At 29.5% G+C, this 14,717-nt stretch overlaps 1 protein-coding gene and 2 long non-coding RNA genes across 3 annotated transcripts in view; 2 read left to right on the forward strand and 1 right to left on the reverse strand.

Annotated features, from left to right (window-relative positions):
- Positions 1-14,717, reverse strand: part of LOC134827296 (uncharacterized) — a 57,468-nt gene that overhangs the window by 18,520 nt on the left and 24,231 nt on the right. The gene's annotated exons all lie outside the window — the stretch shown is intronic.
- LOC134827094 (zinc finger CCHC domain-containing protein 24-like) lies at positions 4,250-7,229 on the forward strand. Its single transcript, XM_063839634.1, has 5 exons — positions 4,250-4,369; positions 5,525-5,755; positions 5,810-6,055; positions 6,109-6,273; positions 6,921-7,229. Exons 2-5 carry the CDS (start codon positions 5,591-5,593, stop codon positions 7,032-7,034), a joined length of 690 nt encoding a protein of 229 aa, XP_063695704.1. The 5' UTR covers positions 4,250-4,369; positions 5,525-5,590; the 3' UTR covers positions 7,035-7,229.
- LOC134827247 (uncharacterized) lies at positions 11,415-12,155 on the forward strand. The gene is made up of 3 exons (XR_010161758.1): positions 11,415-11,559; positions 11,624-11,855; positions 11,913-12,155. It is a non-coding gene; the product is annotated as an uncharacterized LOC134827247 (long non-coding RNA).

Genomic DNA, 14,717 nt, shown 5'->3' on the forward strand with positions numbered 1-14,717 from the left:
AGCGTTGAATTTTAATTGTTGGGAAATAAACCTGCAGGCTTGATATCGTTAAGGATGATTGTTTAAACTAACACAACGTAATGAAATTATTCAAATTTTTTTTTCTAACAAAATTAATGAAAATTGATACAAATTCAATTCACCACCGACCGAGACGGGAATCCCCAAAATAAAAAATGCTTCGTCATGTACACAAAAAAATGATGAAAATGCAATTTAACACAGAAAAATCATCATAATCAATATAATTTTGTTGTTAATATTATTCTCCCTTCGTACGTTCGACCGACTCTCGTTACTGGCAAAAATAAATAATAAAAAAAAATATTTATCAACACAAAAATTGTGCTTTTTAATAAAATTAGGTCCAATTCGTTTCTTTTTTTCTCTGTTTGTTTGTACATTTTTTGCTCACATTCATTATTCTATTCGAAATGGTACAATAAAATTTGCTGATGATTCACAAACGACCGACAACGACCATATTTTCATCGTGCAACCCCCAAAAAAATAATAATAATAACATAAAAACGGATGCGGGAACATATTTTGAATTTTAAAATTTTTCTGTTGTCGTATTCATTTATTTTTTTTTTGTGTGTCTCTGTGTGTTTCTGCCAAAAAATAAGGCAAGCCAAGTGAATTTTATGTGCATGCTGAAAGAATAGAGCACAAAAATACAAATTTTTATTCGATTTGTAGGTTGTTAGTCGCTTTTAAAGAGAGCAAAGCAAGCAAAAAAAAATTAGGACATCACATTTTTTTTAGGAGAGTAAACAATGAACAATTGAGGTGCATCGATCGACGTTTCTCGTCATTTGCTGATGTTTGTTGTTGTTCGAAATGAAATTTAAAGGAAAAGTTTTGCGTTCTTTTTCGGTCTCATCAGCTTTTTTAAATTATTATGGTCTCGAGGCTATTGAGTTTGTTAGCTTTTGATGCACTTTTGAGATGATGCATTTTTCGCACAAAGCTGAATTTTCAATTATTCTTGCATTTTTTTTATTTTTTGTGAAGTGATGCAATTTGATGTGATGGAAAAATTGCTTCCCGTATGAATGAGTTCTTTGTTCAAACAAATTTTTCAACTACAATCGTTTCAACTGTAAAAAAATTATCTAGCTCAAATTTAGCTCGAAAAATGTTAATTTATTAAATTCAAATTGAAATTATTTGTTTTAAATTAAATTGAATTAATTTAACATTTTTTCCAATTTTTATATATTTTTTTTAATTAAATTTTAATTTAGAATTAGAAAAAAAAAGTTTAGTTAAAAAAAATTAGTTAATAAAAGCAATTAATTTAATTTTTATTTTATGAAATTTATTAATTAAATTAATTTAATGTATTTATTTAGAAAAAAATTTAATTTTATTTTATAAAATTTTTTTTTAATAAAATTTAATAATGAATTTGATTTTAATTTTTTTTTTTGTTTTATATAGGTACCTAAATAAAAAATTAATGAAATTTATTAAATTAAATTTAATTTTTTTAATTAAATTAAATTAACTATTTTTATTTAATTTTTTCTATTAAATTAAAAAAATAATTTTAATTTAATTTATATGTTTTTTAAATAAAATAAAAAAAAATTATAATAAAAATAATTTTATATAAAAAATAAATTAAAATTCTATTTTTTCATTAAAAAAAAAATTATTTTAAAGAGACAAAAAAGTATGATTTTTATTAAAAAAAAAAATGAAATTTAAAATTTTTTTGCGAGACAAAAACTTTTTACACACTGCAAAAATAGTTCACAAAAATATGTGCCTGTCTGCATGACAATTCATTGCATCATGCATGAATTCCCCAGAATAAATCAATAGAAATATGGGCGCTCGTTATCATTTTATTATTATTTAAAACAAAAATTAATATTCATACGAGCAAAATATTCTCCATGAATATCTGGAATAATTAAATTAATTGCCGTGTTTGTCGTTTGGCTGCTTACTCGTGCTTTTGACCAACTTTTACTGCACGAATATTTATTTATTGGAAAAATTTACTGCTTCTGTCTGTCGTTGAAAAATCGATTCACTTTCTTCGCTTGGCGGCAATAAAATTTACAAGAAAAATTTAATAGTTTTAATTTGATACGTGACCATTTTATTGACTACGTCTCCCTGCTACGCTCGTTCGCTGCTACATATGTTTTTGATATTTATTTGTCTGCGTTGCATTGTTATTTTCTTCCTTTCGCCGGTGTTCCTTTTTTTTTTAAAGCGAATGCCATAAACTTTCATTTCTGCCTTCGATTGTCTCTGTACGCGACTTCAAAAAGACTAAAAGGAATAATTTTGCATTAAAATTGCAGTTTTTGTGTTTTCACATAGCAGTAGCAGCAGCAGCGAGACTGCAGACAATTAAATTTCGAATATTCGCGCGCGCGGCACACACAAAAAAGTAGACGATTCATTCATCGCGAGTAAAATACACGTGAACATTTTCTATTATTATGTATTGCATTGAATGTGTTTGTCTGCTGCCTCAAAGAGAAAAAAATACAGAGAGAGAGTGAGAAAAACACGGGAAAAAAGTGTTATAAGAAGGGAACGTGCGTAGATCGTTAAAAAATACTAAAGCTGTCGCATTAGTAGAAAAACAATGAGAAAAAACAAAAAAAATAAATAAAGAAAAACAAGTCTCTGTTCTGTCTTTCATTTCATATACATGTTATTTTGTCATGTGCGTCAAATGTGAATGTTCCTTTTAGTTTTTTTTTGTATTGCCTTTTATTCATTGGAAAATGCTAAAATTGCCTTGCATTTCGAATGTGACATACATTAAAAATGTAAGAAAAGCTTTATTGCTTCACGAGTTTTTAGTCGTCTAATAATGACATGTACGCTGCACGGTGTGAATGTACGAAAAACATGAAAACTTGATGAAACTACGTCGCTCCTCGTTGCACAGTGGGGCATTTTGCGAAATTTTGTGCAAAAAATTTAAAACATTTTTTTAATTCAAGGAACATCCGCATAACAAAAGAAAGCTTATTGGCAGTAGATTAAAGAAAAATTATAAAAAATTAATTACCCTGATTTATTTGGCATATAAAATCCCTAAAAGTATCCACAACACGCTTACAAAGATCCAAAAAATAGTTGGAAAATTATGTTTCTGAAAATGATAAAAAATCAGGTTTCGAGTTTAAATTTAAAACATATTTTTTTTTCTCACCGAAATAGTTCCAAAAATCAATTTCAACAAAAAATTTTTTGAAAATCGTAACTTTTAGATTTTTGAGAAGTGTTGAGTTAAAACGATAAAAATTTGTACAAAATATGCAGAAATACTATGATGAGAAAATATTTCGTTTCAAGTTTTATTTAGGTTAGGTACCCTTCAGAAACCTAATTTCTCAGCTACTTTTGGATTTTTATTGGCGTACATTGCTTACTTTTAGGGGCTGTTCATACCGAATACTTCAGCAAAATTAATTTTTAGTAATTTTCTCTAAATTTACAGCCAATGAGATTTTCTTTGGTTTCGGAATTTTCCATGAATTTTTAAATTTCTACAATTTTTGCCCGTAATTTCGCAAAATCCTCCCACTGTGCGTCGTCTTTCAAAGCAGAAACAAACAACAACAACTCGAGTAACCTCAAAAAATAAAATACAAAAAAACAGAAGAAAAAAACTTTAACATAAACATTTTGCAAAAGCACCTTTTTAATGCCATAAAATGCATTTTGAAACACTATAAATGCAAACTCTCTGCTATATTTATTTGTCTTTTGCACTTGCTTGCTTGTTGTTTCTGTTTTGAATATTCTATGAGCTAAGCTCAAGTAAAAAGGGTATCGTTTTGCCATTGTGTGCATGTTCTTTCAGGAGACCTTTTGTCTTCTTATTCAACTTCACTTTATTTCATGAAATTTGTACTTTTTGCCGCATTTCATTCGAAAGTAAACTATTTCATTGATTTCACAGAATAAAATAAAAATCCAGAGAGATAATTTTTTGTCTATCCAAACAAATTTTTTTTTTATCTAAAACCGCACTTTTTTTGTTTACAAAAAAGAAATTTTGTATGTAAACATGATCAAGTTGCTCTGTTTATCGTTTTTTATTTCTGATATTTCAGTCGTGCTCTCGATCGTTCTCTGCGTTGTCGTTTGTGCATTCCGATCCGATCCGAGAGAGAAAAACTCTGAGAACGCACTCGATATTTATGCTGACAATAAATCGACGTCTGGTTTGTAAGACGACGAGTAAAAATATTTCGTTAGAGAAGAACCGCGGTTCAACTAATTAAGACGGTGTGTGTTGATTTTTCGTATTTTACGCTAATTAGATGTGAAAGAAAATTCATTTAAAGTGTTTCGCAGTGGAAAATTTATACAAAAATAAAAATCGGTAAAATATGAAAATTATTAAGAAATTCTTGGAAAAATTGGAAGAAAATTCTAAAAATTCAAGAATTTTGTGCCAGAAAAAAGCCGACGACCTTTTAAGCCAAATGAACGCGAAAATTATTAATAAATAATAAATCAAAGAAAATATTTAGATCACACGAGACACACGAAAATCTGTTTGCACCTCGTGCACAACATGACACAAAAAATGTATAATTTTTGACGACACAAACAATACGAAATTATTTCTTCCTGGTTTTCTTTACACCGCCAGTCGTCTAGCGCAGGCAAGTCATGTAAAAAAGACGACTTTTCGGTAAAAACACATCAAATAAAAACGTTCTGAACGTGTATATGTAATAATAACAATAATAAATTCTAAAAATAGGTTTTTACTTGAAATCTAAACATTTCAAACATAAAATTTACATATATACATAGAACAGAAAATAATATTTCTACACTTATATATAGAACAAAATAGAGAAATTGTGCGTATGCCCGGTTGTTGGCTCTTTAATAACACTTTTAGAACAAAAATCTGTAAACATTTCGAGTTGTAATGCACATTTTTTCGTGTTTTTTCCGTACGAAAGAAAATTTCAGGAAGAAAATAATTTTTTATTAAAATAATAATCATTTCGCACGACGTGTAAATAAACGATTACCGTAATGTTGATAATTCTAATAGAATTTGAAAATTCTTTCTCTTGAAGAGAAATAGAAGTTGAAACTTGTTTCCTTAATTTTTTTTTAAATTTTAATTTTTAAAAATTTTTAAATTAAAATTTAATTTTCATACATTTTTAATATAAAATTAATATTTTAGTGTCAAAAACAATTGAAAATTGATTTTAAAAAAAATTATAAAAAATTGAAGAGAAATTTTGTTCTCTTAACATCAAATTTAGCCTTGTCTTAAATTTTTTCTATTTTTTCTACATTTTTTTGATTCATTTCAATTTTTAAGTTTTTTTTTTCTCTTAGCATTATTAACATTACGGTAGTTTGATGTGTGAAAACGTGACACATGTCGTTGTTTTGGCAAAAAAAAATATTAATTTTAAAACACAAAATTTTGGCTTTGATATTGAACGGAATTCCACTCATTGTTCCATGAAGTCGTTAATGTGCATAATAAATTTGAAATTTTTAGATGTGATTAATTTGCGGATCAAATAAAAAGTTACCAACGTTGGATTCGCAAAAATTTATATTTTCGATGCCGCCAACTGTTATATCACCAACGGTGTTAACGGGTCCACGATATAACTCAGACATGGTGCTGGAATCGACGGAGACGACACAGTCGAATAATCATAGTATTTGCAGTCCGCCGTTGCAGTGGTTCTACATGCCAGTGGGACAGACAGGGGATGCCTTATCGGTAAGATTTTTTTTTTATTTCTTAAAAATTTAATTTAAAAAAAAATTTTTTTAGCCTTCATCGAAAGTTTGTCCGCCAGTGTGGCGTCCCTTTCCAACAGCACAAACGTACCCCTATAACGGCAATTATAATCCCACATCTCCCATCAATACGTCGCACGATCCAACGTTTGACTTGTGCGACCAATTCAATGAGTTATGCATCGACAATTACAAGCAGAAGCCCTTGAGAATTCCGCCAGCGAATTATTTGTGTCATTTGTGTTTCAAGAAAGGACATTACATAAGGGATTGTCCACAAGTAAGTCTTAAATTGCAAAAATTTTACAAGTCACTGAAAAAATTATTTGACAGGCACGTCCCAGAATTGATGGAAAAACTCCGTATCAGGGCAAAAGACGCTGTTTTGGAGAGTACAAGTGCCCGAAATGCAAAAGGAAGTGGATGAGTGGCAATTCATGGGCAAATATGGCGCAGCAATGTATCAAGTGTCAAATGAATGTTTATCCACACAAACAGGTAGAGTTTCAATTTTTGTCATGAGTGAGATCATCATTAAAGCAAAGCTTAGTTGACAAAATAAGTTCAAGACTTGAAAATTATTCTGTTCAGAGGGTTTTATTCTGTTTAAAAATAATAAGGGTTTCCAAATTTTCATAAAAAAAATTTCTATATTTAAAAAAAAATTATGAATGTATTTAATTAAAAATAATTTTTTTTATTTTTTTAAAATTTAATTAAAAATTTGGAAAAATTTCACATTTGAATTTTCTAGTTTTTTAAAACTTTGAAAAAAAAATAATTTCAATTCACGGGGTGTTTTATTCCTTTTTCAGTAATTGTTTAAATTTTGATTTAAAATGTTTTAAAATATTTAAATTAAATATTTTTTTAATAAACTAATTAAATAATTTTTAATACACAATTTTTTGAAATTGATTAAAATAATTTTTTTAATGATAAAATAATTGAATTAAATTAATTTTTAAATTCAAAATAAAAAATTATTAATATTTAAAAAAAAAAAAAAATTTAAAAAAAAAAAAAAAAAAAAAAATTTTAATCATTAAAATTTAAAAAAAATCAAAATTTATCTAATATCTAATCAAAAATTTTAACTCAAAAATCTTAAATTCACAAATTAAAAAATATTTTTAAATTTTCAGAGACCTTTGGAGAAACCAGATGGCCTCGATGTCTCCGACCAAAGCAAGGTGCATCAACAAATGTTGTGTGAAATGTGTCGACAGCTCGGTTTCTACTGCCGTCGTGTCAGATAATAATCGAATTTTGTAGCGTAATTTATTATTTTTATGAATCTTAGATGAAATTGGTATAAAAAATCGTTGTGGAAAGGATAAAAATTGAACAAAATATTTATATAAATATATTAACCAAAGACAGAGAGAGACATGGTAGAATAGAAGGTTGCTTACATATTATTGAATATTATTTTATGAAACGTTTTAAGTTGTCACGTGGTTCAATATGTCAAGAATATATTAATATCCTAAAGAATTAAAAATATTTTTTTTTTCATCAAGTCTTTCAAATAAAATCAAGTGACTTTCATAAAAAAATTCAATCTCCTCAGAATAAATCCCTTAAATAATAAAAAAGCGAAGGGTCATCGAAGGTTATTGTGTTATTATCGCCAGTAATTGATTACATTGACAAACAGCATCTAATGCATGTTCCGACAACATGATGATGTGACATGTTCCTTGTTTGTCCGACCCAAACACGATACGGCAGCAAAAAATGCCATATACACAAACACACGGGATTTTTGATCAATACATAATTTTGTGCCAATATTGACACAACTTCAGTAACATTATTATAACCAGCAGTTGTTGATACAAGGATTAATTTTGGTTTTTGTCCAAAAATCGATTTTTTGCTTCGCAATGAGATTGAACGCAAAGGAAGACATCATCATCATCATCACAGACAGGATAAAACGGCATAAATGGACCTTTGGGACACAATTGATGGCGTAATTAGACTTCCTCTGAAAAATTTTTATTGCAGTTCATGTCTCGCTTACAAATTAAGCTGTTAAGTGCACGAAAAAAAGTAAAAAACAGAGACGACCATAAAAAATCGTTTCATGGGAATTCATTAATCAAAGAACGTTACAGTTGTTGTTGATGTCAAGGTTAATAAAAAATGTACAAAGACTGCCGTTTTTGCGCTTCGAGACACCTAATTTGTCGAGTGGAGTGAAAATTAGGCTAGAACGACGCGTCTTTTTGCAAACGTGACGACAATTTATGATTTTTTTTACACTTTTTTGAAAAGTTGAAAAAACACATCACTTGTTCATATAAGGCGCCATCCATTTACGGCGTCGGAAGTTTGAGGGGGGGTGGGGGTCCATGAATTTCCGATGGATTTCGACGTAGGGGGAGGGGGGGTTAAAAAGAAAATACGACGTCGTATAAATTCTCTATAGTTAAGATTTTTTGTTTCAATTTGTCAGTAATATTTAAACGCTTCAAACTTTTTTGATTTGTTTTTTAACTTACTGAGTAAACATGTACAATTTTTCACAAAATTTCCATATAAATTTGAGCTAATTTTTAACAATTTTTCTCGAAAAGGGGGGGATTTTACTAAAAAGTACGTCGTAAATTAGAGGGGGTCTTTATATTCCGACGGTTTCCGATTATAGGGGGGGTGGGGGTCAAAAAATGTCCCTTTTTATCCGACGCCGTATATGGATGGCGCCTAAGTAGAATGAGATTTTTTGATGGTTTCGTGATAGTTAGGCCTAAAGTAATCGAAAAAACCTAATTTAAAAATTCTGGAATGAGCTTCAGTATTTCTATACATTTTTAGTGAGATTGGGTATGTCAAAGAGGTACTTTTATATACCCAATTCCGCTAAAAAATTGTCTAAAATTTTAAAAGCTCATTCCAGAATTTTTAATTTAGGTTTTTTCGAGGCATAACTAACATGAAAACGTCAAAAAATCTCATTCCATATTTTTTTTTCGATAAAATCATGAAATCATAAAATCATGGGTGATGTGAAAAACATAACTTTAGATACTCTTGACAATAAAATCCCTTCAGTAAATTTTTGCGATTAATGTGACATTTCCACTTAATTTTCTTCTCGTAAATTTCTTGTAATTAAAATGACACAAGGAACATTTTCCCAAAAACACTCCACACTCAGTCAACCACTTAAACAAGAGTTTAATGTTTTAATAATCATAAATTTTTGTTATTTTTCGCTGCTGTTTACCGAAAGTCTGCCAACAAAAATTTGTTTTTCCAAGCATGTTTTCTCGTGTGTTTAAATCAAACACACGTTAAAGCGTTGCTCCTTTTTCTTCTACTTCTTCTTCTTCTTGCTCTCGTGATTTAATGGATGGCACTAGACCCGAAAAAAAAACTTCAGACACAACATTTTCTTGGTCACGTAGCAACCCATTCAGAAATAGTACGTCGTTGGTACAAGTTTTGCTCATTTATGTAATTTGTGCCTATTTTTCGTTTTTTTCTTCTTTAAACATTTTTAATGATATGTGTGTTTGTGTGTGTGATAACTTTGATTATGAATGCGAATGTAAGAGGATTTCTTCTTGTAGAACAAGCAGAATAGACATAATTTGTTGGATAAACATGCCGCCGTCGTAGACAACTCTTTCATAGAAAAAACTTATTTTCTATCTCGTGTCATAAAGAACGTTGAGAAGAAAAATTATTCCATCCTTTTGCACACTCTCCTCAGGTACTCTTCTCATCTTTGACACAAATTATGATGTTACATGCACCTTTTCCGGTCCTTTTGGCAGCTGTCGTACAATCTCAAAAGTTTTTTTTTCCTTTTTCTCTTGTGTGCGATGACTTTCTTAATAAAATTATGGTGATTAGGTGTCTTTTCTGCCTCTATGAAATTACCATTTTGCACATGAAATGAAAGGCGTAATGTATTCAGAAGACGGAAACAGGTCGAGAGTCGTTTCTTGAACTCTTTATGAGTTCATAACTTAACCATACAATAAAAAATTGTACATTTCTGTGCTGGAACGACTTTAACTCACCCTAAATTCCTGCCTAATTTGGATCAAATTGAACATAAAATATTATATTGCATTAATTTATCGTGGTTAGTTGGCCAAAAACCACATTTTATGTATTTTGAGGTTCATCTTGAATATTTAACTCTACACCATGTTAATGGCAAGCAAATAATGGCTAAAGACACACATTAGTAGCAGTAGCTTAGCCAAGTTAATATTGTGAAATATTGAATCCATAAACTGGTTAATGTCAAACCTTTTGTGGCTTCATCTCTCTCCTTGTAACGAGATTTTAATTTATGTTACATGCCGTTAACTTCTTTGCCGCACACATAAAAGATGTTACAAAATTCTGTTTATTCATCAACTTTTATCGAATGACAGCTTATTTCCGTTGGCTGTCATTAACACTCGCACGACGATTTGCCACAAAGAGCGACTGCGGGTAAGAAAAGTGCACTTTTAAACTTAAATCCTAAATCGTAATAAATTGGTCTCCATGACGCGTGGAAATCCCCCATTTTATTTATTCGTCCTAGCATGAAAATTGAAAATTGATTTATTCGCATATTATTTCGTGCGTGTATTATCTCTGACACAATGAAACGACTTGAGTCTGTCTGTCCCTCCAAATGAACGACAATGACAATTTTCAACACCCCCTCATTATTATCTTTCTATCTAATTATTGCCTCCTCGAAGAAATATATAAATTTTGGGTTGTCACAGCTTTTGTCTAATCTACAGTCTCACTTTTGTCTGAATAACACATACTACTTGATAATCAAAATCGTATAAAAACATTTTGCATTGTGTGTGCGAGTGCAATATGTCCCCATGGGCTATTATTTCAAGTATTATTTAACTATGTGAGGTTTGAACATGATTGTCTCAACATCTCTTTTCTATGGAATTTGTGTGTGTGTGTCGGAGGATGAAAATTCTTACACCTTGCAGCAAAAATTGTCTGGTGGCGGAGTGGCATGCGAAAAATGTTGCTTCATACGTTCCTTTTCTTCGTCTTTATAATGTTATTATGAAAACTATTTTACTCACTCTACTCTTTCGCACGCCATATAGAGGATTATTACTATTTTATGATGTTTGAAATGCAAAAAATTAATGAACTGTTTTCCGTGGAATGCAACTCCGGTATTAATGGTTTTTTTTCAAATTTGTGAGCTTGAAAATTTTGAAATTTTAAAAACTTTTCTTTAAAATAAAAAATATTAATAAAATTGTTTGGACGAGAGTTTTCACAAATTTTCAGGTATGTAAACTTTTTAATATAAATATTTTGAAATTTAAGAAAATTCAACAAAAATCATTTTTTTATTAATTTACCAAAATTTTATTAATTTATCATTTTCACTTAGAAAAAATACGACTTAAAAATTCTTAAAAATTCGGCTTTTACAAACTAACGATAAACGATAGCCAAAACTAAATTTAAACGATTTATAAAAATAAGAAAAGCTACAGAAGCCATTTTAAATTTTTATAGAAGTTGATTGACAAATGGATTGGATTAAAATTTAAAAAAAATCTAAATTGCCAGATGTAATTCATTTAGTATATAAGAAGTGATTTAATCTAAAGTAAGCTAGTTCTGAATATCCGCTTCAACAATGAGTAAGGTTATCTTAGTAATAGTTCTTATTTCTATATCACATTATGTGACTAGCTTCGATCTAAGTGATGCACTTGATGGGCACATCACAGATGATATGACTACAACACAAAAACCTTCAAAAGTGGTACCAACTGAGTAATATATTTTTTTCCAATATCATCATTCAAAGCATTTAAACCTTTGCTTTATTTAATTTCAGAGACTTTAGTGACTCCGATCTTCTAGCAATTTTATCCGAAAACAAGAAAAAACCAAAGGCATCATCAGAAGCTCAACAAACAAATGACTTACTTAAAAATATCAAACAAAAACTTGATCTAGTCGACTTCAAAAGTGTTGGTAAACAAATCGAAGGTTATCTAAGACCAAATTTTAAAAAGGCATCGGATACTATTTTGAACTGGATTAAAATTACGGGAGCCAGTCGGAAGGTAAACAGTTTTTCAATGAGATATTTAAAAAAAATTATTACTATTTTATTTATTTAGATCCAACCCTGCGTAAATGACGTCCATCTTGTTTTATCAAAGCTTGTTACAGATACTGCTAAGAAAATTTCACAAACGAGAAAAATTGAACAAATTCATAAAATGTATACAGAAGGTTTATACAAAGTACTTAATACGGTAAAACAATGCTTTATGTCAAAACTTAAATAACTGTGAAATATTTGCCAAAACAAATGTAAATCATTTTCAAAGTAGGAAATGAAAATGAATAATTTCATCGTAAAAAAATAATTTGATTTAATTTGTTGTCTAAAATAAAGCAGAAAACTAAAAACTTTTCGGATTATTTGCACTTTTTCTCAAAAATTTTAAGTTTTTGAAGTAAAGATCAATTTGGCGCCATTTTGATCTCCACGTGGTTTCTTTTCGTCTGAACACTGCATCTCAATTGTACAGGAAAATCTAAATAGCTAATGGCAAAACAAAACTACTATATGAACGAACAGCTTCCCTTCTAGTCACCTTCGAGGAAACTTTGCCAGAGCATCTCTCTATTTATGTCGCAACGTACAAAGGTGAGAAAACAAATTTTGTCACGTAAACTGTGTACATTATTATTTTATTTTATTATATTCAGTGTTGAGATAACATTATTATGTTTTTGTTTTGTAAATTAAACATAAACTATTTTCACCAGGTTGCAGGACTCTTCATTTGCCAGAGGCCGGGAACGTAGGTATACAAAATTGAAAATATAATTGACTGTTTATTAAGTGCTAAATATTACGGAATTGTGTCTCTTATTGAAAATATTTTTAATTAAATTCTAAAATCTCCCCCTAAATGCGATTAGAAAAAATTAAAATATTCCGAGAAAAGTCAAAATATGTAATTAAGTAATCACAACAATCACGGATTTGATCAAAAATTAACGTTTTCTTCCCGAATTTCCTGCGATGAAGTTAATATTCACGGTAAAATGATTCTTGCCCTTTTATGTTTCACTCTTCATCGTCACTAACAGCGGAAAAAGTAAAATATTTAAGTAGACAATTTAATTTTATTTAACTGGTTGCTGTTTATTTATAAAATGCTCACAAAAAAGCGAAATAGCTGTCATTCATTCAATTCTATTGTCTTCCCCTTTTTTCTCCCGACACACAATTTTCTACAGATGAGAAAAAATGAAAAGTGCGGCATATTTCATGCATGGTGGATTTTTGCTCTGTCTCCATCTCCATCGTTTGAGCGTCGAATTAATAACTTTAAATCAGCTTATAATTTTCCTCTTGACTATTATTATTTAATTTTTGCCGTATTTTTGTGTATTAAAACGAATAAAGCAAAATCATTTAGCATGAGATTGCTTTGTCTTCTCCGAAAAAGTGTTTCCAAGTAAAAAGGGATAATGCCTATTAAAGGGACACAAAATTATTTAAAGTCATTCACGGCATCGTCACTCATACCATCGAATGACAACCAAAAAATTAAAACGCCAACAAGCAAAATTTTCTTTATCTCTTTCTCTTATGATGTTGTTTTGTTATAAAATTGCGTTGTAATAAACTTTTCATTTTACGTTCGTTTTTTTTATTTCGCAGGGAGATAATATTCATATGTTACATATGTTCCGATGTCGAGAGCACCAACTCTATTATTCCATTGTATCGCATTATTTTTAAGAAAACTCACACACACACACGGGAAGACAATGAAATTTTAGCGTAATCATAACTTTTCTCTCATATCTGAATTACGAGCGAAAGATAAGAAAATATGCTGTGAAATTGTGCGTCGTTGTTGCTCTTTTTTTGTAAGGAGAAATGGAAATTTAACTGCTTTTATTTTCGCATACGAATAAATAGGTAAATTGAAAAATGTTTCACCTTCCGAAAATTTTCACGCTATTCTTAAATTCACACACAATTCGTAAATTAAACGGTATGTAAGAGCATTGTTTTGCTTTTATTAAGCTTAATTTTTCTTTTTCTACTTTGGAACGTGGCGCGCGAAAGTGAAACGAATTTTATTGCTGCGAAAAATTTAATAAAACAGGATTTTATGAGAAAATTTCGTGTAATTAAATTTTTTTACAGCAATTGAAAATTTTTTGTCTTCTTTAAAAAAATTTTTTTTTTTCAGAAAATTGTTGTGAGAGAGATCAAACGTTAAAAAGTCTTGGATTCATTAATTTCAAGGTTCATTAATTTTATTGGATTTTTTCTTGTATTTTGACATCTTTCAATGCAACAAAAAGAAATCCTTTTACATTTCCAGACAAATTTTAACAAAAAATAGAAAAGAAACCACAATCAGAACAAAAAAAGCGTAAAGAACCGCATAAACGGATCAGAAAGTCGTGGAAAGTAGACAGACAGAAATAAATCCATCTAATCATTTTAAAAGGAAAGAAAGCAATGTCTTACCTCTATTTTTTATTTTTTCCTCATTTTTTTAAAGGAATACCGGAAAAAAATGAGGGACGAATCAATTGCTCGAATTTGAATTGAAATGACATTTATGGCATTTTGAACATTTTTTCTCTCTCCCTTTTATTAGCCATTTTTTGTGTTTCTTTCTCTGATTTGGGGACTAATGATCATCTCCCCAGCGACCATTTATTCGATGGTTTTTGATAAGACATACGTTTTTCATCGTATCTCTTTGCGTAAGATGAAATTATTATTGGAACAATAAAAAATTACAAGCAATTACAAATCGTCTCACGTTTTGTAGAATAAACAATCGAATGTTTTTTTGGGGAGCAAAGAGTCCCTTTTTCAACCGATTTTATTTATTTTGGACCAACGGTAATGAGTTAAAGAAAGTTTTTTTTACAAAATT

Source organism: Culicoides brevitarsis, chromosome 1 (assembly GCF_036172545.1).
Source record: "Culicoides brevitarsis isolate CSIRO-B50_1 chromosome 1, AGI_CSIRO_Cbre_v1, whole genome shotgun sequence".
Classification (NCBI taxonomy): Eukaryota; Metazoa; Arthropoda; class Insecta; order Diptera; family Ceratopogonidae; genus Culicoides; species Culicoides brevitarsis.